This window comes from Folsomia candida, unplaced genomic scaffold (genome assembly GCF_002217175.1).
Source record: "Folsomia candida strain VU population unplaced genomic scaffold, ASM221717v1 Fcan01_Sc040, whole genome shotgun sequence".
In the NCBI taxonomy this organism is placed as follows: Eukaryota; Metazoa; Arthropoda; class Collembola; order Entomobryomorpha; family Isotomidae; genus Folsomia; species Folsomia candida.
The window spans coordinates 814,047-840,054 of record NW_019091232.1 but is presented as its reverse complement, the minus strand read 5'-3'; the positions used below and the strand labels follow the sequence as shown (position 1 = coordinate 840,054).

At 38.0% G+C, this 26,008-nt stretch overlaps 4 protein-coding genes and 1 long non-coding RNA gene across 9 annotated transcripts; 2 read left to right on the top strand and 3 right to left on the bottom strand.

Annotated features, from left to right (window-relative positions):
- The first annotated feature begins 523 nt into the window (after positions 1-523).
- On the top strand, positions 524-6,872 carry LOC110861337 (acyl-CoA-binding domain-containing protein 5). 3 transcript variants are annotated; one of them, XM_035844621.1, is made up of 10 exons: positions 524-697; positions 968-1,074; positions 1,241-1,297; positions 1,395-1,448; positions 1,594-2,010; positions 2,066-2,774; positions 3,171-3,364; positions 3,692-4,032; positions 4,656-5,656; positions 5,957-6,872. In XM_035844621.1, the coding sequence occupies exons 6-9, from the start codon at positions 2,303-2,305 to the stop codon at positions 5,614-5,616; spliced, it is 1,968 nt and encodes a 655-aa protein (XP_035700514.1). In that variant the 5' UTR covers positions 524-697; positions 968-1,074; positions 1,241-1,297; positions 1,395-1,448; positions 1,594-2,010; positions 2,066-2,302; the 3' UTR covers positions 5,617-5,656; positions 5,957-6,872. The 3 variants fall into 3 exon arrangements, with proteins under 3 accessions (XP_035700514.1, XP_035700513.1, XP_035700515.1); XM_035844620.1 differs by having other exon boundaries at positions 971-1,074; positions 1,241-1,448; XM_035844622.1 differs by having other exon boundaries at positions 1,241-1,448; positions 2,080-2,774.
- LOC110861318 (pickpocket protein 28) lies at positions 6,425-12,267 on the bottom strand. 3 transcript variants are annotated; one of them, XM_035844623.1, is made up of 8 exons: positions 11,410-11,702; positions 11,147-11,347; positions 10,606-10,843; positions 10,368-10,510; positions 10,056-10,293; positions 8,399-8,496; positions 8,150-8,332; positions 6,425-7,722 (listed from the first exon to the last, which is right to left on the bottom strand). In XM_035844623.1, the coding sequence occupies exons 2-8, from the start codon at positions 11,287-11,289 to the stop codon at positions 7,599-7,601; spliced, it is 1,167 nt and encodes a 388-aa protein (XP_035700516.1). In that variant the 5' UTR covers positions 11,290-11,347; positions 11,410-11,702; the 3' UTR covers positions 6,425-7,598. The 3 variants fall into 3 exon arrangements, 2 of the variants coding, with proteins under 2 accessions (XP_035700516.1, XP_035700517.1); XM_035844624.1 differs by lacking the exons at positions 6,425-7,722; positions 8,150-8,332; positions 8,399-8,496 and adding exons at positions 8,903-9,032; positions 9,250-9,316; positions 9,386-9,665 and having other exon boundaries at positions 11,147-12,267; XR_004833163.1 differs by lacking the exons at positions 6,425-7,722; positions 8,150-8,332; positions 8,399-8,496 and adding exons at positions 8,903-9,032; positions 9,250-9,665 and having other exon boundaries at positions 11,147-12,267.
- On the top strand, positions 11,394-12,844 carry LOC118433062. The gene is made up of 2 exons (XR_004833164.1): positions 11,394-11,519; positions 12,324-12,844. It is a non-coding gene; the product is annotated as an uncharacterized LOC118433062 (long non-coding RNA).
- A 4,823-nt stretch (positions 12,845-17,667) lies between these two features.
- LOC110861334 (ethanolamine-phosphate cytidylyltransferase) lies at positions 17,668-21,457 on the bottom strand. Its single transcript, XM_022110442.2, has 8 exons — positions 20,988-21,457; positions 20,572-20,912; positions 20,447-20,494; positions 20,232-20,388; positions 19,570-19,776; positions 19,393-19,480; positions 18,838-19,082; positions 17,668-18,144 (listed from the first exon to the last, which is right to left on the bottom strand). The coding sequence occupies exons 2-8, from the start codon at positions 20,748-20,750 to the stop codon at positions 17,932-17,934; spliced, it is 1,137 nt and encodes a 378-aa protein (XP_021966134.1). The 5' UTR covers positions 20,751-20,912; positions 20,988-21,457; the 3' UTR covers positions 17,668-17,931.
- Positions 21,458-22,468: 1,011 nt separating this feature from the next.
- LOC110861317 (microsomal glutathione S-transferase 3) lies at positions 22,469-24,617 on the bottom strand. The gene is made up of 5 exons (XM_022110422.2): positions 24,165-24,617; positions 23,948-24,086; positions 23,527-23,613; positions 23,211-23,452; positions 22,469-22,703 (listed from the first exon to the last, which is right to left on the bottom strand). The coding sequence occupies exons 1-5, from the start codon at positions 24,167-24,169 to the stop codon at positions 22,613-22,615; spliced, it is 564 nt and encodes a 187-aa protein (XP_021966114.1). The 5' UTR covers positions 24,170-24,617; the 3' UTR covers positions 22,469-22,612.
- Between the last annotated feature and the right edge of the window lie 1,391 nt (positions 24,618-26,008).

Genomic DNA, 26,008 nt, shown 5'->3' with positions numbered 1-26,008 from the left:
AAACTTTTTTCCTCATTTTTCCACGTGTCATCCAATTAATTATCTAATTCTGATTTTGAAAATATAAAATTATCGAAATTTCATCATAATTTGTGGGTCATTTTCTACCCATGTTTTGATAATGAAGTGGAGATAGCGTTCGAATAAAGTAAACTTTTTTCCTAATTTTCTGAGGAAAACTTTCGTGTCATCCAATTAATTATGTACTTCTGATTTTGAAAAGTTTTCGAAATTTTGATATTGAGACGGATTTCCATATAAGAAGTGTATGTTTTTTCTAATCTACTTCGTCACAACCGTTTTAAACTTCAACATGAAAAGCTGTCAAAACAGATCGAATTTCTTGCTTAATTCTGATTTTGAAAAAGTATCGTGAAGTTTTCGAAATTTTGATATTGAGACGATATTTCAATATAGGAATTGCATGTTATATGGTTTTGCTATGCTGGTGGCGTGTTGCTTTCTGGTCGTTGTCTATACCGTGGGAAAAAAGTAGTTGCACCCGATTTCTTATTGCATTTTGCTGTCTCACCAGCAGACCAGCAGCAGCAGCCCGGAAGAAAAGATCGGGACGGAAGTGGAAGTTGGAATGGAATTCTAAATTATTTAATTATTTAATTCCCTATTTAATTGGGGGGAAGGAATAGTTAAGTAAACAAAGGTGTAAATTACGGGTTAACTGCTGGACGGTAAATTGGTAAGGAATAAATATAAAATTTGCTCTGATTTTGGATTTGTAAATAAATAGCCCAGAAAATTAACTAATTTTTACCACAGTTAAAGAAATCGTAATGTGATGATTTTCTATTGTTAATTGATAATTTGTATTTGTTCATGCTCGCTCTTGTCGAGGAATTAGTTAATTTATTTATCTTTAGATAAATAATCCTGTGACAGGATTCCTGTCAGAGTTGATTCTTGACAAATATTGGTTTTAAACTTTTGATTATTTACATTTTCTTGTCAGCAGGTTCGTTTATCTTTGACATTTTCGACATGTTCATTCCGGAAGTGCATCCTCCAGAAATGTCCACATTTTAAGGAAAGGAAGACCAGACAGTAAAAAAGAGTGAGGTGAGTGGAAATTGATCGCTCTTTCTTTCTTTCTATGATTCGCACAATAATAAATAATATTTTGCAACTTTTATTGATCTTTTGTGATCGATGGGACGAACGGACGGACGCCGGGGTCGAGAAGAAGGATTTATTATTAATCACTTTTTTGTTTTGGTTTTCATAGGCTCACAAGTCAATCGAGCAGTACCGACCCCTCTAGTCAGTCCGCCATAGATTAAGAGTAATTACATTTATTTATTGACGAAGCCATAGAACGGAATGGGGAGTAGTTTCTTCATAAATTCACCACTTATATTGCTAACCAAACCTCAATCTAGAACGATCCATCAATAATACGCCGCCGAAGAAGTGAACACGCCGTGCAAAAAGAGGTACGACTTACTAAAATATGCATGTGTACGAACGACGATTCGGTCTTTTTTAAGTACTTCCTGTACAATTTGAAAAAGTAAAATAATAAATTAATCCGTAATAATAATAACTATTTTTTACTGGGTTGCTTTGTTCTTTTTATAGGTTGGATCATCACATCGGCAAATAGAAGGATAAGCTACTGCAATAAATACATGGTCAGTCCTTCCCGTCATAAACGTGAGTGAGTGGACAACGGGGTTATCTATCCATCGAGATCATTCGTTAGGTTGGATCAATGTCATCAATGTCATCCCAACAACCAATCCAGATGAAGACTACTCAATACGATTAATCATACATATACACATTTACTTAATACTGATGGATGCAACGGCAATATTTAAAAAAGGCGAGGAAAGACTACTACATAACTGAAGTAATTGGTGGAATATATATCTCACTTACCAAATGTTAAGCAAAATCACACCACGAAATTTTACCAAACAATCCAATCCTGCTCTTCATTCCACGTCCAACATCAAATCCACATGCTGTGTGTATGTGAGTTTGAGTTCAGAGGTACAATTTGACTTATCAATGTCTGTTTGTTATGTTTAACTCAACTGGTAAATAGTTTATCCTTTTCAGACTCCAGCTCCCACTGCTAAAAACTGTTTGTCCACTCGAACTGGGTCATCGTCATCTGGATTTGAAGATTCTACAAAATTTCTGGTCACGTCTTTTGATTTGGAAGGGAACTGGGAAGTGATGTGACGTATTTAATAGTCAAAACTGGACAATAGTTTGAAAAACAAGTTGGATTTTGAACCATGAAAAATGCCGAAGATAAGTGCGTCGTAGAAATAAATAGATGTTGACCCTTCTCCTCCTCCAATCCTATCTGCTCACTCGATCTCGCAAAGAAGAACAAGCACACGACCACGTAGACAAGTCACGTTCACATACGAATCAAGTCAACAAGAAGGACGATAACAATTCCGAATCGTCACTGGAACACAATTTTTTCTCTTCGTGGTTGTGGTCATTTTTAGGCTACTACTGGTCAACTAATTATTCGTTCTTCTATGCAAATTCTGTGGAAAAATCTGCACCACCGGAAATAAAATGTCTCCGCAATCACAACAATAATTACATAATTTTACAAAGTGTTCAGTCCTGGTTGTCAGATTCGAACAGTTTATCGATGCCGATAAGCAACGAGAAGGAAGTCGCCCTTCTCCCAACATTTCCCCCACCACCATCACGACCAAATTCCAACAATATGTCGCTCGAGGACAAGTTCAAAGCTGCGGTCAAAGTTATACACAGTTTACCGAAAGATGGTAAATTTTAACTCATTTGGTTACAATAATGGAGTCTACCAGCTCTCCGATTTTGAAAAAAAACTAGTGTCAATTGATCACAAATTTAATTAGGACGAAAAGACACGATCTCCTAATGGACACGTCTCGCAGAGATATTTGCATCCGAACATGAGAAAATTCACATAAAATTTTCGAAGTGTATAATTTGTCAACCTTAGGACGCGTTTTCTCCTCTTTGGGTGTAAAAATTTCTGCCAAACGTGCCCATGGGAGATCGTGTCTTTTGCAAATTTCATACTAATTAAATTTGTGACCGATTCACACTAATTTACCAAAAAAAGAGCATGCTTTGGGAACCTCCATTGTTAGTTATTATTGAATAATTAAGATTCTAATTTAATTTTTGCTGGTCAGGTCCTTATCAACCCTCGAACGGGACAAAACTCAAATTTTATGGACTTTTCAAACAAGCCACGGAAGGAATATGTACCATCCCGAAGCCAAGTTTTTGGGACGTTGTTGGAAAATACAAGTGGGAAGCGTGGCACGATTTGGGCCAATTGACCAAAGAGGAAGCTATGCTCAAGTATATTGAAGGTCTTAAAGAGGTCGGTGATCCATTGTTTAACGCACATAGCTCGTCCTCAAAATCGTCAAAATTCTCAGATTTTAAATCATTTTTCTACTCTGTAAGCCAGTTTCGACGAGTTCTAGTTTTTCTGAAGGTTTCCTAAACTTGAGATCTCCTCCTTCAAAAAGGGTCAAAATCTGTATTTTTAAAAATTGGCAACGACCTACTTTACAAATTTGTCGTCCAGAATTTTAAAATAAATTGCCAGGGCCGAGAAATGATTAAAAATGTGATGATTTTGACGATGAGCATTAACTTAAAAAAATCTCAAGCGTAATGAAATCCGGGTTATCTGTACTTTCAGATTATCGAGACCATGTCGTGGGACGGAAACGTCCAAGATTTCCTAGATTCGATCGGCCCATTTTATGAATTTGTCAACTTGCAAGGTTCCGAAATGAGTCATGTCAAAGAAACCATTGACCGTTTAACCAGCAGCGGCAGTAGCAGCAGTAGCAGTGGTACTGGCAGCAGCTCGAGTTCTGGAAGTAGCAGTGCGATCAGCTCCATTGTCCCCACACCGATAAACTCTTGCCCAAATTCCCCCCTAAAAAGTCTCACGGATAATGAAAGCTCTTCCACTTCTGGGACCACGATGATTGAAAATAATACCGAGGCGAGGGCACAAGTTCAGGTTGAAACGAGGTGAGTGATGAGATATGAAATCTGCTAACAATCAAGATCTCCCAGCGTATGATTTCCAATTCAGAGCAAATTAATGTCAATCGATCACAAATATTATTAGTATGTTTTCGGTTTATTTCTGAACTTTTTCAGGCAATCGCCTATAAAGTACATTGCAGGTTGATCAATTTAATTACATGATTAACAAGTTACTTTAAGTTTTTCATCACAATCTTACGTAAAGTTACGAGATCTTAAACGTTATAACATTACAACGCAATATATTCAACAGCGTAACCGGAGACGTGTGCTTTAATAATAGCGGAAGTGCAATTCTTATTCTTAACGAAGTGACGTGGTGGTGCAAAGTGCTCATAATGTCGTGAAATCACATTTCAGAAAAATAATAGATCAAAATTGAATTAGTATGAAATTTGCGAAAGCCATGACCTCCCAATGAGCACGTTTGATAGAGATATTTGCATCCGAAGAGGAGAAAACGTGCAATAAATTTAGAAACGTAAAATTCTACGAATTTACGGCGCGTTTTCTCCTCTTATGACTAATTTGCTCAAAATTGGAGGGCATGCGCTGTGACACATCCATTGTGAGATTCAAATTTCTAATTTATCATTCCTTTCTAGAACTGCAACTTACGAGACGAACCACATCACGACAAATGGAAGTTCCCCCTCCTTGTACACTAACGGATTTCAACCCCACCATCACCACCACCCAATCCTCCCCACTCCACAACACACCTACCGAAAGAACAGCGTCCCCCTTCTCCCTCACGAAATCAACGAAATCGACGACCAAGAACAGCAAAACGACGACATGATAGCCATCACTTTAAACGGCACTGGAACAATAACTTGTCAAGAAGATTTAGAAAAGGATCCCGAACAGGAAGTGACAATGCTCGAAAATTCTGCGGCCGCCGCCACGACGTCCGGCACAGAATCCGAGAAATACTACAGTGGCGACAGCGAACCCGATTTCGACGACAAATTTAACGGCTACCATCACCTGGACAACTTTCCCCCCGCGGTTGCCGGACACTCGAGAAATTTCCTCCTGGGACAAAGTTCTTTTCACGACAGGTCCTCCCCCCTCGTCGTGACACGTGGCGTTTCTACTTCACCACCGCCAACGTCGACGGTAGGAACGTCGTCCTCCTCTTTGAAAAAGTCGGTCGTCACGTTCTCCAACGGGAGCAGAAATCGGAAATCCAGCCCAAAATCCTCCGGGATTGAGGGACTCCTCTCATCGGACGCCATCCTGTCCTCCACCGTGGACCGATTAAACCGAGACGTCGACCATATCATGGCTCGGTTACGGATTTTGGAGACCGCTTACGCCGCCAGTGTCTCCAACGGTGGGGGTGGCGATGAGGGGATGCTGGAGCTGGGACGACGCCGACGGGGGCCCGCTTTCTTCGGGAACATGTCCTACTCTGCCATCGCATTCTTACTCATGTGGCCTTTCGCTGTCCACTTTCTCCTCAAGGCGATGACATGGTGGTGGGCGCGGAGGAGGAAAATTCTCACGGGAATTGTCTTAGCATCCACGACGAAGAAGAATAATCTGAGCCTTCAACAATAATCCAGATATTAACGTAGCTTGGAATCTCTTCATCACGATCGTTTAATCAGCATATTTTTAATCATTTCTCCGTTCTGGGAATTTATTTTAAAATTCTGGACGACAAATTTGTAGAGCAGGGAGTTCCCAGTTTTTGGAAATATATCCTTCAGATTTTGACACTTTTTGAAGGAGGAGATCTCAAGTTTAGGGAGCCTTCAGAAAAATTGGAACTCGTCGAAACTGGCTCAAAAACTCAGCGCAATTCAATTAATCAACTCACTGACTACGAATTTGTCGTCCAGAATTTTAAAATAAGTTCCCAGAAGCGAGAAATGATTACAATTAGTTGAATTTGATGATTTTGGTGACGAGTCCTACGTTAAGTTAAGAAAGATGCAGAAACTATAAACATGAATGAACGAACAAAGACAAAAGTGGATATTATTTACTACTCGCATTTCTTGCATGTATACATATTTCTAGAGTTTTCGTCGTTCGTTACGTTGTTTTCTTGTTGGAAAATATAGCTTATCTACTTACTTAATACACACCATGCTTATCGTGCCATGCCATTCCAAACAACGCCAAAGTTACCAATGTCCTTTCATCCATGTATTTAAATACCTATTTAAAATTTATGTAAACTTTTTGATCTACTCTCGACTTATTTTTACTTCCTTCTCTTCAACCGTTCCTCTGTTTTTGATATCTTTTTGTGTAGAATTGCATATGTCGTGATAAATATTTACATAATTACTTTTTCTGCCTCTCACCAGCTTCACTTTTTAAACATCCAGAAATTTTTGATGCATTTTGTAAAAACAAGTGTTCTTTTTAAAATCTGTTAATTTGTTCACCATTAGTTTTAATTGACTTATCGATAGTTTCTTATGTGCTTATCTTCTGCCTACCTGTTGTGACTTCTTCCTCTGCTAAGAATACCTGAACATTGAAAATTACCAGCAAGCAATACGACGAATTTCCTCAGCACGTATCTACATACAGATTTACTTCTTAAAGATGCTACCACACAAATTAATTATTATGATATAAAAAATACGTTAATTAATCTAGTCAGCTACAAATTTTACCTACTTATTTATTACTTAAAAATGTGTAATAATTTTATCCTGTAATATTTTTAATGAGTGAAATGAAATGGTTGAGATGCCAGACTGGGAAAAAAATATAGTCAAAAAGTGTGGAAATCCAGTCATAAATAAAATTATGTATGGAGGAGTAAAAAGTAATAAAAGTTTTAAAATGAGTGAAAATTTCGAAAAATTAGATTTTTTTGTTCGAATAATATCATAATATTCTTAGAATTTTGTCATTGTCACACAATGGACCAGTTTCTCATTTTAAAAAGTTTCTGAAAAAACCGTCGTCAACTTTTCCGAAAAATTGGTGCGAAATATCGCAAACTTTTTCAATCTTTATTAAATACATCGTAATCTACATAATTTTACACAAGGTTCATATTAATAGTAATTCAATGGTATTAAGAATTTACTTTAATTTTTAATTGAATTTTTAACAATTTTTTTTAAAAACCTCATAAAAACGATAATGCAAGTGACAAGATGAGCGTAACAATTTATTTGCATTGTGGTATTGCTAAATATTATCATCAGGTGGAAAAATTCGTTATAAAAAATATGGTGTAAATTATCTCGTGAAATGCAAATAAATGTGTAAAAATAGTTACATTATTATCTAAATAAGTTCCAACAGTAATTATACTAATTATACTTATAATTATAAATTGGTGACATGACACGATTTCAATTAATTTATAATAATAATAAGTACGCTGTAATTTTTAGGTAATTTATACAAGAAAAGACTAATTGAGCATTTCCTTAATTACTTAAATTAATTTACAAGCTCGAAAACTATTTACATAATTTCTGCTGTGAGCACAATTATCACAATCATTTTTCAGACTAGCACGTTTGGCAATAATTAAGTTTATTAATGGCATTTTTTATTGGTCAGGTTCAGGCTCGACTGGACGATCCTGCGGCGGCGGTGTGGGTGGATTGCGTCGTGGTTGGACATAGGTAATCTGTGAAGGAGGAGGAACTACGACGACCCCATTGCGTATTTGGGTTGAATTGGTCGCTAATAAGTAAATATTATTATGAAAGCCGTGTTTTCATTCAATTTATCTCCCAAATCATTAAAATCAGCACATTTTTAAAATTGTTTCATGGGTCTGGGAATTTATTTTAAAATTCTGGACGACGAATTTGTAGTCGGTGAGTTGATTGATGGAATGGCGTAGGCGTTGAGTTTTTTGAGCCAGTTTCGACGAGTTCCAATTTTTCTGAAGGCTTCTTAAACTTGAGATCTCCTCCTTCAAAAAGGGTCAAAATCTGGTGTGTGAATTTTCAAAAAGTTGGGAACGACCTGCTCTACAAATTTGACGTCCATAATTTGGAAATAAGTTCCCAGAGGCGAGAAATGATTAAAAATGTGCGGATTTTGACGATATGTTTATTAAATCATAGGCTAATTAATTAAAAAATTCCAGTAAAAAATGACTCACTCGTTTCCTCCACCTCGGAGGAGGAGGAGGAAGCTCGTGGAGGAGGCTCCTCCACGCATCCATCCGGTTGCTGGCTCATTATAAAATACTGCCCACCTAAGACCAAAATACCTGTCACAATACCTTTGATGACGTCCAACAAAGAGATTCCCGTCACCATTGAAATTGTCCCTCCGTTTAAACCTGTGAATAATTCTCAATTAAATACAATATGTAATTAATTCGGCACTATTAGATATATATGCGCACCTATTACTTCGAACCAATTGTAACGCGAGCTCCTTCTCAGGGCTTGGACAGAATCCGTGGCGAAGTAGACGTGAACAAGAGAAAAGTTGGCGTTGTTTCTACATAATAAAGCAGAAAAATAGCCGAAAAAATCGTCTAAAATTCGTATTACTAACAAAGGAGGTCTCCCAGCGTATGTTCTCCGATTTTGAGCAAATTAGTGTCAATCGATCCCAAATTTAATTAGGATGAAATTTGCGAAAGACACCGTCTCCCTCTGGGCATGTTTGGCGGAGAGATTTGCATCCGAAGAGGAGAAAACGCGCTGCAAATTTAGAAAATGTAAAATTTGCACCCATTAGGGCGCATTTTCTCCTCTTGGGATGCTAATCTCTCTGCCAAACGTCCCCAGAGGGAGATCGTGTCTTTCTCAAATTTCATCCTAATTAAATTTGTGATCGATTGACACTATTTTGCTCAAAATCCTCCATTGTATGCACTTGGTCCGTAAATTAAACATCTTACGGTATATTCCAGTCCTTCATGGTTTTCTGGGTCATGGGGCTCCAAGATATTGACATCTCGTACTTTGTATCCCTGCAGTTTGGATGACAGTTTGAACACAACGTTGTAAGTCCTGTCTTGAAAATTTCTTCTGTAAAAAATTAAATATCATGTACAAATTTCAAATGTGATATTAATAATTTTACATAATACTAGTAATAATTTTATCAATTATTAATGTAATTATTTAATCCTTTAATTTGCATATTGTATAGCATAAATTTACTGGTTTTACATATTCCTGCACTTTTGGGCATACATACCTATTCATCTCAACGAGTAATATGTAAATTTAATGTTTAACGTACGTTCTTGCTCATGGACGCAGATTTTCATCTCTTCAACCGTACACAATCTACATATATCCCGGAATTCCTGGAATTTTAGGTTAAATAGACCGTATTTAAGTTATGTCAACACGAGAGCATTTTTTGCCTTTTGTACCCGGATATGTGACCATTGTGCACTTGCATTGCTTCGTAATTTTCTTTGCGAAACATTCTGACAAGCAGTTTTGCTTGGAATACTTTTCATAATAGTCTAAATTAGCCTTGGCAGTTTCGTCGCTGAAATAGCAATCACGGTTATTTGGATCGATGTCTTTTATCTCATTATCGGCCAAGATAACTGTTGGACGCACGGCGACGTGGGCTTCCACCCCAAACGGAATGGGAGCCCCAAAGCGTTGAATTTGAGGCTCGTCAAACGGATGATTTACGGTAAGCTGAAATTTATGCTAATTGTAAGTTAATTCCCGTCTTTATTTAAATCCAAGGGGTATTCTCCCCGATTTTGAGGAAATGCCAATTAACCAATCAATGCAAATTTAATGAGGATGAACTTTGCGAAAGAGACGATCTCACAATGGGCACGTTTTGTAGAGATATTTGCATCTGAAGAGAAGAAAATGCGCCTTGACGTCGAGATATTTGACCCTTTCCAAATTTACTTGGTGTTTTTTTTCTCTTCGGATGCAAAAGTTTCTGCCAAAACTTTGCAGATCGTGACTTTCGAAAATTTCATCTTAACTAAATTTCTTATGGATTGACACTAATTTACTCAAAATGCATGCATACGCTAGGAGACCATCATTCTTAGCGACAATGTTATTTACCATTAATCCATCCCCTTCACCGTGGACGCAGGCTTTATCAGAATCGTTTTCGCGTTTGATGACGAAAATTAACCCGGAAGTTTTACCGGGGAAATATTGCTTCCAGGGAATTGGAATCGTTCTATTTTGTCTCTTTTCCGCAACAGAGTCGCTGTCTCGATCAGATTTTACGTGTTTCCATTCAGTGAGCTCGTCAGCTTTGTACTGCCGACCAAGTGCTGATTGTAGCATTGTATTTCTAAAAAATATTTCGGACTATGAAAAAAATAATTTTGCACAAAATAAAGATACCAGATGAGTTTGTAATCTTACCGTCGCGTTGCTGCGGTTGGAATTCCATTAAAGATGCAAGAACTTCCCCTCTCAGAAAAATGCCCTTTGAAAACCTCCCCGCAATCTAATTTCCGTCCATTGAGAAAGCAACGTTCAAATAATTCCGAACAGTTTATCATTCCCTAAGACAAAAGATAAGATGGAATAGAGTGCATTATTGATGATAAAATAAAAACACATGCCCCCGAAATTAATGCGTGATTTTATTTTTCCTAACCTGTCGAATGAATGGGGCAACTCTTTCACTCTTCTGTAACTCATTGTCCGTTACGCTCTTATTAATGTCCTCATATCCTAATTCCCAGTTAATATTGTCCTCATGCTCGATGTTATTCAAACCAGCAAAAGTTGTGTTGGGGGAGCAAACTTGATCAAGGATTCGAAACACTCCCAGGGCCTCATTATACGTCCAATTAGTAATACCGGGATACCCATAGACTAGGCGGCCGTAATTACTGTATAGAAGACTAAGATTAAATGTCTAAAACCAATTATAAAAATCTTATCAAAACTCTCCGTGATTTTTTAAATCTCGATCTACATGGCTTTAAATGCAGAAATAAAATGACATCAACTTCTTCGGTTTTTTTGAGAGAAATTACAAGTCAATTAAAAAAATAGCGAGTTCATTTTTGAGTAAATTTATTTTTTAAAAATAATTCGCTATTTTTTTCCTAATCAAAAGTACAAAAAGTTGCATTTCTCTCAAAACTATTTGCCTTTAAAGACATTGGATTGGGGTAGAGTGAGATTGTTACCTTATCGCGTCAAAAACTTGGGCACTCTTGAAGCCCCCCGGAGGAGCAACGGTGACCCTGGGAAATGCAACATTTCCGATGTACGTTTCCTTCGTTTCAGGGTTAATTACTAGCGGATGTCCCATTGTTCTCGTCTGTCCCATTTGAACAATTAAGTACACAATGGCACTTAATACCGCAATAATGATTGTCCAAAACACTCTAAAACAAAACAAAGGAAAGAAAAACGATATTTAGTAAAAGAAACGAAATGTTTTACATACGTTTTTACACATAATTGAGCTATTGACGAATCATTAAGTATTGCAAAAATCCAATTTTATAAACTTGATAAATCGGGGAGTAGTTGGTCTTGCGATTAATTTCACTATTGGTAAGTATTCATTTGTAAAACTGAAAATAAAGTGATTTGTAGGTAAATTCCCAGTTAACACTATGACGTGCTTTCATTGTAAACCGTTGCGAATGAAATGTAGCAAAGGGGTGAAAAGTTTTCACTGAAAACACACGGAATTGTCTTTGTCACATCGCCTTTCACTACTTTCCCGTCATTGCTTCACATCACCCCACAATATCCTCGTCTCATTTTCCCCGTTTTAACACGCAACCCCGTACTTCGAACGTACACCATACCTTTCAATAAACACCCCACATGACAAATCATTTTTTCAACATTCGACACCGCCCACACGGTCATGGGGTCATAGAACGTAGAAATGGCTGGCGATTTCTGAAATCCCCGTCCAAAAAAACGTCTAAAACGGTGGAAAAAAAATTCGACACTTTTAACTGTTGGCGTCATCACCGTGACCTTATGACCTACAGCACCCATCTTCGAAACCCCTCCGTACTTCAAAAATTAGAAAGACGTTCGCGAAAACCGCATGTCGAAATAATAATTTGAATCCGTTCTAAAGTTATCGTGGATACGGACAGACAGACGGACGGACGGACAGACAGACAGACAATCCATTTCCATAAAGGGATTTCGCTTCGCGTCACCCCTTAGTAAACCGTAATTAAAGGGTTAAAGTTAGATTCTTTTATCTGAAATTTAGTCATATTGTGTTCATGCAATAAATATTATATAATAGTGTGTTATGCGAAAGTGTTTTGTGAAATTTCCGTCTCAAAATTCATGATTTAAATTTTTTAAACCTGATTTATTTGATTCCAGGTCTCTGCCTTTACACCTTCCCCTACAAATAATGCAAGCTAAATTATTGCTTCTGCTGATGGCAATGCTACTTGTCATTTGCACTTCAATTCCATTCCATTCGAAGGGGGCTTTCGACGCGTTTAATTTTGTAGAGCCAAACGAATCGGAGCCGGGTTGCCTGTGCCCAACAGATATGAACACGACGGGAACTTTCTTTTTTTTCTGTGGCCGTGAACTCAAACCCAACAAATGTGCCCCGGAAGGCGTCGTGAGGTGCGTTAATGGACGGAAAAAAGCAATTCAACAAGAAAACTGTGCAGCAAACGGACAAAAATGCGGTGTAATGACTAAAAAATTTGACGGATCTCCATGCCCCCACTGTGAATCGCATCGTTCAAGAGATTGCATAAGGTCGTGACGCTGACGAAGACGCAGAAATATTTGTTAGACAATTATTGGTTTAAAATTTTGTACACCTGAAATTTGCCACACCTTCAAATAATGTAACCCATAATAAATTCAGATGTATCAGTAAAAAATTTATTTCTAGTTAGTCTACTTCTTAGCTTGTCCACTTTTATTAACAATTATGTACGTATTTTGGGCGAACAATGAACCGTTCGTAAATTATGTAACGCAAAAATCGCGATTTTCTAGACCCCTCCCCCCTTTGTCCCATGATATCATTGAAGCCTTGCACCCCTCTCGCATTACACAATTTATGAACGGCCTCCAAGCAGAATTTCAAAAATTCCCAAAAATTCAAAGCCTTCCATTACATATGCATCTGTAACACATTTAAAATTGTGCCTTAATACGCGGTCAGTAATGATTTAATGCCAGTTTTAAAAGGGTGCTTGCAAGTGTTACTCATGACCGAACGGTGTGCAAATGTGACTTTACGACATGTTTTTCACCGCATGGTGACAAATTGTCCCCGGGTGGGGCTACTTTTGTCGCCATTCGATGAAAAGAGATAATGAAGAAATTGTCCCTCTGACCCCACGTACGTTTCCGCGGCCACTGGTGTGATTATAATTTGAACATGTTGATAAGAGCTTACCTCATCCAAATATTTATGTCGTTCGCAAAGCATTCCCTAAACCCGGGCAGATTTTTAAGGGCTTGGACGAGAAAATTCCCTTGGTTGGGTTGGTACTCTGACCGGATGACGGATTCGCAACGGGATCGACTTTCTGCGTAGCATTCTTCCAGCATGTCGATTGCAATGTTGTCCCTCCGCGCGGGGGGAGGAGGAGTGGGGTCAGGTACAACCTGTCCCACTGGCTCCATGGCATACTCCTCCAGACAATGTGGCGAATGTCGACGCATCTTAAAATTGAGTCAATTGAGAAGAATGAAATTATGTAAGTTGAAATAGGCAGTCTTTTTAATCGTGTCTTAACCAGTGTTTCCCTTTCTTGCACTCGAAGCAAGCAATACAATGCAAGAAATGCGGGGTGCACGAAACTGGGAGAAAGTGCAAGAAATGTGCGCTATCTAGCCAAGAAATATAGCGGCGGGGCGTCGTTTCTTGCACCATGCTTTTCTTGCAGGTCAAAATATTTAGCTTCAATAAACCACTTTCTTTCAAGAGGTTACTTTGTACGAGAAACACTGGTCAGCCGCCGCCTCGCCACTATCAATTTAAAAAATATGTATGAAAGTGCTCAAAAACTCACCTTTCAGAATTACGATAACGTTCGAGTTCGAGCGTTCGAGTTTGAGTTCAAGCGTTCGAGTTCGACTTCTTTAATTTGGAATTCGAATTTTGAGCTTTGAAATTTCAAGTTATTTTCAAGACTAGACGAGAAGGATGCGATAACCAGGTGGAAGTGCATTAGACACTAATCCGAAATTGGTTCATGGCACCTGACGATGACCACTGGTATCGATACAAGTGAGTCATGACATGACGCTGGTCATACGATTTGAACAACAGATTTGAACAAAGGAATTGTATTTCGATTTTCAAACCTGACATACATACAAGACAATTATGGGCGAGATGCATGCATCCGGTGCGAGGACGGAACCAACTTTTTGTCACGGTTTTTCGGGGGTTGGTGGACATCCGAAGATTTGCACGGTCCCGATTGTGGTCCTTTGTTCTAAGAAATATGTAAAAACAAGGTAAATAAGCAAACGTGGCTAAGTTCGGTACGTTCTTCTTAGACTTAGATTTAAAGGTACAGTAGAATTGGGAGTGAATTCGATCGATTTTGACGATTCAAGCTAAAATAGATACATCTATAGCATTACTTATGTGACCACACCCCGATGGCCAATGGTATCGATACATATGAGTCATGACGCCGGGTTGATGGTCACACGATTCAAGCAATATCTGTAAACAGAATTGAACAAAGGAATTTTACTTCGATTTTCAAACCAGCCAGATTGACATGCATGGTATGTAATTAATTGGGCGAAGTACGTGGAGAGGAGTCCGGAATCCACGGTTTTTCGGGGTGGTGGTGTAGCTACGAAGATTTGCACGCTCCCGATTGTGACCCTTTGTTTTAAGAAATAGCATGACAAAAATAAGCTAAGAATACATACATGGCCAAGTTCTGTACATTCTTCAATACAAGAGTTGGAACTGAATTCTATTTATCGACGCGATGATCCAAGCTATGCAAAACATATGAATAGCTTTACTTATGTGACCACTCCCCGGAATTGTGACCCTTTGTTTTAAGAAATAGCATAACAAAAATAAGCGAAGAATACGTGGCTAAATTCTGTACGTTCTTAGATTTGCAGTAGAACTGGATTCGATTGACGCGATGATCCAAGCCAAAATGCATGGATGGCTTTACATCTATGTGACCAGTCGCTGCGGAAGCCGTGGGGACATTAGAATTGCAGGTTGGGAGGGGATTATATAAAATGGGTAGGTGATGCGGACATCGAATAACCGTGGGGACATTGTCCCCCTGTCCCCAGCCACGCTTCCGCGGACATTGTATGTGACCACACCCCGGGATGGTGACTGTGACCCTTTTGTTTTAAGAAATATGTATGGTAAAAACAGGCAAAGAATACGTGGCCAAATTCGGTACGTTCTTAAATATGCGTCTTGTTTTGGAGATAACTACAATAGAATTGGAATGGTATTCGATCCACTCCATGATCCAAGATATGTACAGTGATAGCTTTATTTATATGCGATAAATTCGTCTCATGCAATACGTACGCAGTTTACTTTTATGTATAACGAACCCACGCATCAACAGAATATGAGCATGTCTGATGAGAAATCAGCCATTATAAATTTCCATGCGCTTAATATTTACTACAAGATCTTGGCCTTGATTCTTATCAAAATCTGCATCGTGAAAGTTCAATTTAAGGAAGGAGTTTATCTCAAATTTCAAACCAGATTAAGTGAGAGATTCATGCAATTATGGGTGAAATTGGCCGAGCGCTGCCGGAAGGATCCCACCAAGCCTGGACGGAACCAAGCTTTTGTCACTGTTTTCCAGGGTTGGGCGACAAGAACATTTGCACGCGGTGGGATTGTGACCCATTGTTCTAAGAAATATGTATGTAGCATGGTAAAACAATAAGATATGGATACGTGGCCAAATTCGGTAATTTCCGTTCTCAAACACTTCCTATTTTGCAGGTAGAGTACAGAATTGGAATGGAATTTGATTGGCTGGATGACCCAAGATACATTACGTACATGGATGCATATGTAAATACTGGCTTTATTTCTATGAGACAGCCATTTACTAAATTTGCGTCATGTCATGCAATACAAAGTTTACTTTTGTGTACAACTCATCAGCATAATGCATATATGTAAGAACGTGTCTGACAAGGGACACTCACGACCTGTCGTTTGAGTCCAGAGTACCCACTATGTTTTTTAGAATCTACTAGGACCCCAGATGAAGGATCCATTCATATTTCCGTGTAAAATTCATATTTGGCGCCATGGCGTGGCGCCAAACTTAAAAATTTGCATTTTCGACCAACTTCAAACCCCCATAACTTTTGCATTTTATGTCGGATTTTCAAAATTTTATGCTTAAAATGATCACAAAAGTCGAAATTTTTGACGAAAAAATAAAAATAAAAAATTTCTAATTTTTGCAATATTTTTAGGATTTTTTCGACGAACCCCCATTTCGAAGAAAATTACGAAATTTTGCGAAAAGTTAAAAGCGATAATTTTAGAAAAAATTTCATGGAATAAGAAAGTTGAACTCTTTGTCATGATTTCTGCCAAAAATTTTGAAAATCCGTCCAGGATTTCAAAAGTTATGGCGGTTTCAAAAATAAAAACATTCAATTTTGGCGAATTTGGCGCCACGCCACGTCGCCAAATATGAGTTTTACACGGAAATATGAATGAATCCTTCATCTGGGGTCCTAGTAGATTCTAAAAAACATAGTGGGTACCCTGGACTCAAACGACAGGTCGTGAGTGTCCCTTGTGAGCGAAAGTTAGTTAGTCATGAAAAGTTTCCGTGCGATTTGGACTACAAGATCGTGGTCTTAATTGGTCACAAAATTCGCAGTCCAATTATTATTACAGACAATAAGATAAATAAGTATGTAGTGCAAAGTAGCTAATTGAAAATTCACTAAAGGTAGAAAGTAAGAAATCTGATGCCTCTGATTAATTAATGCAGAATGAAATACATGTTTCTTCAATGAGATGTGTCGATGAGCAACACGTCCAAAAATGTGGAAGGATTGTAAGAGAAACCGATGACCCTCTTTTTTTATGAGTTGTCGACATCATGGGTTATCATATGATGAAAAATTCTTTTATGTCACTTTACGTCTAAAGATCAGGATAAGACTGCTTGTTGGTAGTAGTGGCCGCGGAAGGGTGGGTGGGGACAGAGGAACAATGTCCCCCCGGTTGTTCGATGTGCGCATCATCTGCCCATATCATATAAACCCCTCTCTCCCCTATCCCATAATTTTAAATTTTAATGTCCACCCGGCTTCCGCGGCCACTGCCCCCACTTGATATTTCTTGATTGTTCAGCATCAATTGTCGGGCAGCTTGGTGACCTTGAATTTTGACAGAAATGTGACACAAAGGTTGTACCCCATGAATCTATAACAAAAGTGATACAGATTTATGACCTATATATGCAGTACCCGAGGCAGATTGTTCTTAATAATTTAGGTGGATCTTTTTTTTTCATTTCCGGACAAATTTTAAATATCATCCTCGAACTTCACTCCTAATTTTGCATGTTCTATTTATGTACGTGTGTGCAAAATTTCAAATCGATTTGCATAAGTTTTGCGAGCGTAATCGATAGACAGACAGACAACTATGACGCGTACATAAGCCCCGGCTCGGGGCTTGAAAAAGTGAACACTTTCTCCATTTCTTTAACTTACTCACCTTTCTTTATTCATCGTCTAATAGTTCTGATTACACGTAAATATTTGCATTTAATTAGTCCTATTATGTACAATAAATAATTATGTAAGCTTAAAATTCACACTTCTTAAAGGATTCAAGTAGATAATTATAAGGTAAGACTTTTCATAGTTTAGATAAGTACGTATCGATTAAAATCTTGATTTCCGACGCGAAAAAACCGGTGTCTTCTTTTTGTTTAGAGTTGTACGTTAATTTTCTTGCTAATTAATCTTCCGCCTGCATGTTTGCCATGATTTGTTCTTGTTTTCCAAGATCTGCGTGAAGTCGGGCGAGTTCTTTGCGTTCCTTGTCCGCGTTTCGTTTCTCGTACACGGCCCGATTGGCGAGGACGCGATCGAGCAAGTCGCGAGTGACCAGGGTCGAGCCGGAGTCTACTTCGGCGAAGATTCCGAGACTTTTAGGAACCTCGTAGGGATCCTGAAACAGAAATGATAAGCAAGCGATTAAATATTTATGATGGGTTTTGTCATGAATTTTTGGCAAGGGTGGGAAAAATAGGGGTCAAAGGTACTGGATTTTGAGGTCTTCCGTCCAAGAGGTTGGATATCGGGGGCTGTTACATCCATAAAATGACGAGAATCAACGTGGAGAAGGTAGCAGTCGTACGAAAATACGGGTTTTGTGAAGAAATTAACTTCAAAATGCATTTTTCATGAATTTTTTAAAATTAAGTATTCTGACAATGATAAAAAGTTAATTTCTTCACAAAACACGGATTCTTGACTGACTGCTTTCTTTTCCATGTATTTAGATTTTAGAGTGTAACAGCCCCCGAAAATCCAAGCTGTTGTAAGAATGGACGACGATCTGTATGGAAAATGCAGCTGTCGTATGAAAATACGGGTTTTGTGAAGAAATTGACTTTTTGTTGGTGTCAAAATACATGGTTTTCACAATTTCCGAATAACAAAGTATTTCGACCCCGATAAAAAGTTAATTTCTTAAAAAAATCCGTATTTTCATACAACTGTTGCCTTCTCCACGTAGATTTTCGTATTTTTGTGGGTGTAACACCCCCGGAAATCCAAACCCTGGAATGAACGGAGCTCAAAATACTGTACAAATTTTGACAAAGTATTTTTCCAACCCGACATCAATTTTTCTTTGTACCTTTCGCGTATCGGGGTCGGGCAGGATCTGAGTCTCGATCCCATGCGCCACCACGGCGACTTGGAGGTGGTCCAGGAGATCTCGTGAAATCGTGAAGGGTGCCCCGATCACGACTTCGTCCACGACGCGATACCCCAAAATGTTCTGGACTCGTTCCAACAAGGTCATAATGGGAAATTGGATGCCAGTTGGGCTCGTTCGGGCGGAAATGGTGTCATCGTAGAGTCCAACGATTAAGAAATCGCCTAAAAAAATTTACATAAGATAAAATTCAGTGTTTTGGGTGAAAGTAACCACTCGCAAGAAATAACGGGGAGAAAGTGGTTTCTTGCAGGTAGATGTTTTGACCTGCAAGAAATGCAAGGTGCAAGAAACTACGCCCCGCCGCGGTAAGTAATTAATACGGCGCGTATTTCTTGCACTTTCTCACAGTTTCTTGCACCTCGCATTTCTTGCGTTGCTTGATTTGCAGTGCATGAAAGGTAGAAAACCCACAAGAAAGTAAACACAGATAAACTTAGGGTCAAAATTTCAAACAATTTTCAAAAAAATTACCGAGTGCCCTCGCTGCCTCGAGGAATGCCAAATGTCCTGGGTGAAAGAGATCAAAGGTTCCAGCGACATAGACGACGCGTGCATTGGGCTGTTTGCATAGAAAATCAGTGAGTTAATTGAGGTTAACTAGTTAATTAAGTATTAATTAGTTAATTATGTAATTAGTTAATTAATTACCGGGGGATCCTTCATGGCCGCGAATTGCTTCAGCTTCCTCGTCGTGGCGAGGAACTGGGTGCTGCCCGTGTAGGGAGAGATGATCTCTGGGACGGTGGAATTATCCGAATTTTTGGTCGGATCCGATTTGAGGATGCGTTTTACCAAATCAGTAGTTGAGACGCCTTGTGTCCGATCGACCTCTTTGTACCGTCCAGCATCTTTTACCTGTGGGAGCACAAATTTTGATAATTTGAAAATTTGAAAATTTTCGTCACTAACTCTAATAAAGTTAACATAGGACTCGATAACTCATCGCCAAAAATCTGCACATTTTACTCGTTTCTCGCCTCCGGGAATTTATTTTAAAATTCTGGACGACTAATTTGCAGTCAGTGAGTTGATTAATGATTTGGGGTAAGGTTTTCAAGCCAGTTTTGAACAGTTCCAATTTTTCTGAAAGCTTCTTAAACTTGAGATCTACTCCTTCAAAAAGTGTCAAAATCTGGAGTGTATATTTTTTAAAAACTGGGAACGACCTGCTCTACCAATTTGTCGTCCAGAATTTTAAAAAAAGTTCCCAGAGCGGAGAAGCGATAAAATATGTGCTGATTTTGACGATTGTGATCATCGAGTCTTACATACGTTTTCGCATCTACATACGTTAAGCATGTCATTCTTACCATTTGATAAGTGTCGACCCCCGCATCCGTGGTGGTGATGTCATTCCCATGTGCGCAGAATTGACACTCGTACTTATCCAGGGTCTCAAGAGTGGTACAGTAAGGGGCATTTTCGATAACTTGGTCGACCCATTTGATCCCTCGGATAAGCGCGTATCTAAAAATTATCATGATTTACTTCCAAAAAATATCGGAATTTTAATTTTGTTAAATACCTTTCCTCCTCCGTGAAGACGGGTCGGGATCCCTTATTTTTCTCAATTCTGAAAAAAATACCAAATTTTCGATAAGTTTATTTATGTACAAAGTGACAAAATATTAATATTTATGCAAATTTTACTCTGCATCCGAGTGGACCCCGACGATAAGCACGTCGCCCAACTCTTTCGCCTGGCGTAAATTGTTTGAGTGACCAAAATGCGTGATATCATAACACCCATCGCACCAGATTTTTGTGACGCCATTGTTATTATTCGAATCCATTGTCATCATCTCATTCGACGTGTCCATCTTATCCATTCGTTTGGAGTTCAAAAAGGCAGAAATTTTTCGAAAAAAGTGATAAATTTCAAGTTTGAAGCTTGCAGGAATTTGTAGAACTAATTCTTCTCTCGTTATTTGGTTGGAGTCAAAAAGTAGAAATTTTCCGAAAGTAGTTATCAGTTTCAGGTCTGAAATTTGCTGGAATTGGGGGAATTAATTTTTCTGAGGAAATTCCCCTTGTAAAAATTTCTTAAAAAGAACAGAGACTAACACCTTGCCAACGAGACGCTGGATGAATAATTGACGAAGATCTGGCACGTGTCTGTGAGCGTCTCTGACTCAGAAATTCTGTGTATTCAAGGATGATGACCTACTCCTTAACCAGTCTGATTTGGTTAAATACGATGACGTAAAATTCCTGATTTTGTGTGTGTATGGCTGACTCTTATTTTGTGTGACTCGATCGAATGGAAAATCACAAACGAAACCAAAACTCAGAAGGATTTCTGACTAATTGTTATGAAGTATTTTGTGTAAATATGTAATTATTTATTTATGCGTCAAGTTTTCTGCGTGAATGAATCGACTACTGTTTGTAGCTCTTTGATGCTGCGATTTTGCACTGCACTCCGCAAAAAAGTGTGCCTTTGTTTTTATACTAATTCCCAAAAGTGTAATTAGATACGTAATGTTTTATTGTGTGTAAGTATCAAATATTTAGCACGACTGCAATTGTAAACACCATAAAAGCCTGAATTTGTGCATATGAAAGCACATCATAAGTAGTTGAGGATGGACGTTGCACATTAAAATGAATGAATTTTATCAGGATTATTTATGTACTAAATGAGTGAGTACAATAATTGAGATTGCAAATAATTGATAAAATTTCGTCGGAACAATAAATCAATACTTTTTTTGCGGGAACGTATTTGTTTGTGTACAATTATCTATAAAAAATATGCTTGTATTTTACAAGTAGTGCTGTCAATCAGCAAACCACGAGTATCTTATCTCTCCTGCTACAAGCACAAATCTTGTAAATTACATATTTCAAAATGAGAGAGACACTTGAACTGTGTATGTGCAATGCAGAACAAAGCAAATATTATGCAGGATCATGATCTTTGATTGATCATCATCGCGATGACGTGAGTTGTGTGTAATAATAGTAAAATTGGTAAAAAACGAAAACTGGAATAAATAAATAAGGAATTTTAAACTGAGGTAATTATGTGGGGAACGTTTTAAATTAAATACAAATTAAATATTTCGCACGTGAATTGATTAATCATGAGTTATTTAAGTAAATAGATTAATGCGTGTTGCACCTTCACGAGGAATCATCGTGATATAATAAAATTGGTGAAAACGAAAACTACAATTAATTAAGGAATTTAAAAAAATAGGTAATTATACGGCGAACGTTTTAAATTAAATGAAAATTAACTATTACGCATGCAAATTAATTGATCAGTTATTTAAGTAAATAGACTAATGCGTGTTACATTTTCATTTAAAATATACATGCTCACGTGAGAAGGGGATACAATTGGTGAAAACGAAAAGTACAATGAAATAAGGATAAATAATTTTAAAAATATGTCAAACGTTTTACAGTAGATTAAAATTAACTGTGAATTTCGTATGCAAATTAATTGATAAGTCACCTAAATAGAGTATGTTGTGTTGCACTTTAATGAAAATGAGTTCATGAGGCAGATTGAGATTGAGTTAAAGCGAGAAATTGTACTTTTACTATTTCAGAGATGAAATTGATTTACATGATAAATCTTTCAAAGAGATTACTAGAAATCCATATATAAATTTAGCCGGTACAAAAATTTAGCCGCTTCTATCTATGTCGTTGTTACTTGTCCTTATCGCTCAATCCCTTATCAACCCGACCATCCCAAATGTTTCAAAGCGAAGCGCGTCGTGGCCGCGAGACACATCACCATTCCGAACATGCTGAAAGATCCGCGTGACCTGGAAGATGATAAGGATACATTTTTAAAACTTGGACAAAAATTGATGATCAAAACAGTGTTTCGTTTCTTGCGGGTTTGCTGCATTTCTTGCACTACAAACCACTTTCTTTTCGTTATTTCTTACAAGTATACTCGCAATTGAGGTCTCCCAGCGTATTTTCTCAGATTTTGGCAAAATTCGTATCAATCGATCACAAATTTAATTAGGATGAAATTTGCGAAAGACGTGATCTCTCAATGGGCACATTTGGCCGAGATATTTGCATCCGAAGAGGAGAAAACGCCCAGTAAATTTGGAAAGTGTAAAATTTGTCGACTTTTTGACGCGTTTTCTCCTCTTTGGATGCAAATATCTCTGCCAAACGTGCCCATTGGGAGATCGCGTCTTTCGCAAATTCCATCCTACTTAAATTTGTGATCGATTGACACTAATTTGCTCAAAATCGGATCGCATCCGCTGGGAGACCTCCTATCGAAACACTGCGCCACAAAAATTATCGCTTACCGTTTGTACGGGTCGCCGGTGTAATACCCGCGTGCATAACAGATCCTCCCCATGATCCAGATACAACCTCCGACCGTGCAAAAGTACGGCATTTCCAAGCCCCCAATCATCAAGGTGAGGAGAAACTGGGGGTAATTTTCCAGCGTGTTCTGATGTGCGCGTTGGACGCAGTTGAAGGCCATGTTTTCCTGCGAGTACATCTGCGGGTAGGGCACCTTGTACTCTTCACGGGCGATCCCGACCTTAATTGGGACAATAATTAGGTTAAATATCGGCCAAATTAATTAATTAGTTAATTAGTTATTTATTTATGTACTTTGATTGACTTCCAAGTGAGCAGCATGACCGATCCGATCGCTGTGAGGACGACGAAGCCATACCCGGAGGGAAGAATGGTTTTTAGCTGGGTAAACAATTACACAGAATTATTAGAGAAGCAATTAAAGTTCAGAAATGTCGGGATATAATTATTCAAATTGAGATACGATAGTGTTTCACGTGCAAGTGACCACTTGTAAGAAATATTTAACTGCAAGAAAGTGGTTTTTCGCAGCTATTTCGACCCGCAAGAAATGCATGGCGCCAGAAACTACGCTTCGCCGCTATACTTCATATGGCGCGTGGCGGGATGGCGCAAATCTCTCGCCGTTTCTTGCACCTCACATTTCTTGCATTGTTTACTTCCCAGTTCAAGAAACGTTTCAAACGAAACACTGTCGAGACAATTAAAAACTTACCGTCGCCCCGGAAAGCGCCGCCGTCCCAGCGATTGCTCGAGATACGGATCCTTTCCCCAATTTCACGACAGGTTTCGAAACCACGGAGGCCGTCGTTGTGGCCGCCGTCGCCGCTGCGGGGGACACGCTGCAACTTGAGCTGGAAAGGGAGAAGATGAAAGAAAATAAGTTTCCTGAAAAAATGGGCACACAAATAATATGCAAATACGGTCGTCACCTCATGTTTGGCTAGTTTTAGGTTACGAAAACGGGGAGGATGTCGGCTGGGGGCGAGAAGCGGTGGTGGTGGTGGTGGTGGTAGTTTTATTGATTAGAATAATTAAAAATTTTGAAAAGAATATGATATTGGAATTTTCCGAGATGAAGAATTTTGGAGACAAGTTTGTTGACATATGAAATTAATTCGTGCCGTCTCCATGAGTACTCGACTGAATAATTGTGCAAATAATTTTTGCCATCGGAAATGATCATCGGAAGAGCGATTTCTAGATTTTTCTCTACACAATAATTATCAGACGGTGGTTATCTATTTAGGAAAAATCCCTCAAACATGTATGTATGTATTTAATATTTACGAAAAAATTGCCAAAATATTTACGAGCTTGTATGTACGAAAAGAACCATAAAAATAAGCATTTTCGCAAAATTTGTGTTTTTGCATGAAGCTGGATTTTTTCTTGTGGTCCAATTTCTTTGAGCAAAAAATTTCGTCTCACATCTTTGAAATATTTACAAAATACGTATGTATATGTATTTCTGAACGAATGCATATGTGAAAGATTTACATATTTTTCAAATAATAGCGGAAATATGCTTGAAAACGTAGAAATATGTAAAAACATTGTGAAATTTTTGTGATCTATGCGAGTTAGGTGACACACCCAATTTTTATTTATTTTGGTCACCCTCTGATGATTATCCAGATAATGTTTATCTGCTTGAATTAATTAATTGGTTAATTAATTATTGGCGAACGATATAAATACGAAATAATGTGCTATTTTGGTATAATGCTTAAATGGCAATTACGATGTTTATTAAACTATTTTAAACTTGATACAATTTAATTCCCTTCTAATTATGCAAATATTTTGTTAACCTTGTTATCGGTAGGACTTGTTTTGAAGTTATCTTCTTGCTAAATATTTTTTCATTTTACACGATGAACTTTGTGCCCTTAAAAGCTTACACGTGGCGTACCATGAAAGCCGTGTTTTTCACTTTTTGTCTGTGCCAATACTTGGAAGGAGAAAAAGTTTTTAACGAAATGATAACTCAATTATTGATTACTCTGAATAAATGTACAAGCCGAAAATACATATTTGTTTCATTCAAATGCCAGCCCTTTAATAAGTGCACTGTTAGAAATCTGGTATATGTATGTAGTGACGAAGGTATAGATTATTAAACTTGCTACCGTTTGGTATTAGAATTATACTGGCCCGTAAAAAATTGGTAATGTATATGATAAAACTACAAGCTATTACTACGCCTTATTACTTATCAAATCCACTTGGTATTATTTTAATACCGGATTTCTAAGAGTATGTACATACATACACCCCAAACTTTTTTAACTATAAATTTCCAGCTGAACCATAAAAAATAATAAAAAACCGTGTTCCTAATAAACAATTTTATAATACATGAAGTCAAATCAGGAAGACATTTGCGCCAGTGGTCGCGGAAGCTGTGGGCACATTTTCAGACATATTACATGGGAGAATGATAGGGACATCGAATGACTGTGGGGACATTGTCCTTCTGACCTCACTTTTCCGCGGCCACTGATTTGCGCTACTAACTTTCTCCAAGTGTTATTTTTCCCGTTAAAAGAAATTGCATCCCAATCTCTAAATATGAATGTAATGAATGACCTCTCTTTCCAACCAGGATCTCTGATCTCAAGATTTCTGCGTTGAAACTCTCGACGTTAATCGAACTTTTCTCTCTAAATCTGAGAATAACAGAAATACGTTTTGATATTATTCTGGGCAAAATAGATAAATGGTGAAACGCGGATAGTCTAAGTTAAATAAATATTTCTTATATTTACGCAGT

Excerpts from the sequence above, each read along its gene's own strand:
- LOC110861337 (XM_035844620.1), top strand. The coding sequence starts at position 2,303 with ATGTTGACCCTTCTCCTCCTCCAATCCTATCTGCTCACTCGATCTCGC. Across the intron at positions 3,365-3,691 it reads ATATTGAAGGTCTTAAAGAG|ATTATCGAGACCATGTCGTG; the intron begins GTCGGTGATCCA and ends CTGTACTTTCAG. Across the intron at positions 4,033-4,655 it reads CAAGTTCAGGTTGAAACGAG|AACTGCAACTTACGAGACGA; the intron begins GTGAGTGATGAG and ends ATTCCTTTCTAG.
- LOC110861318 (XM_035844623.1), bottom strand. The coding sequence starts at position 11,289 with ATGGGACAGACGAGAACAATGGGACATCCGCTAGTAATTAACCCTGAA. Across the intron at positions 10,511-10,605 it reads TTGCCCCATTCATTCGACAG|GGAATGATAAACTGTTCGGA; the intron begins GTTAGGAAAAAT and ends CTTTTGTCTTAG. Across the intron at positions 10,294-10,367 it reads CCAACCGCAGCAACGCGACG|AAATACAATGCTACAATCAG; the intron begins GTAAGATTACAA and ends AATATTTTTTAG.
- LOC110861334 (XM_022110442.2), bottom strand. The coding sequence starts at position 20,750 with ATGGATAAGATGGACACGTCGAATGAGATGATGACAATGGATTCGAAT. Across the intron at positions 19,481-19,569 it reads CGGCCATGAAGGATCCCCCG|CCCAATGCACGCGTCGTCTA; the intron begins GTAATTAATTAA and ends CTATGCAAACAG. Across the intron at positions 19,083-19,392 it reads CGAGGCAGCGAGGGCACTCG|GCGATTTCTTAATCGTTGGA; the intron begins GTAATTTTTTTG and ends AAATTTTTTTAG.
- LOC110861317 (XM_022110422.2), bottom strand. Across the intron at positions 23,614-23,947 it reads CGGCGCTTTCCGGGGCGACG|CTAAAAACCATTCTTCCCTC; the intron begins GTAAGTTTTTAA and ends TTGTTTACCCAG. Across the intron at positions 22,704-23,210 it reads ACCGGCGACCCGTACAAACG|GTCACGCGGATCTTTCAGCA; the intron begins GTAAGCGATAAT and ends ATCATCTTCCAG.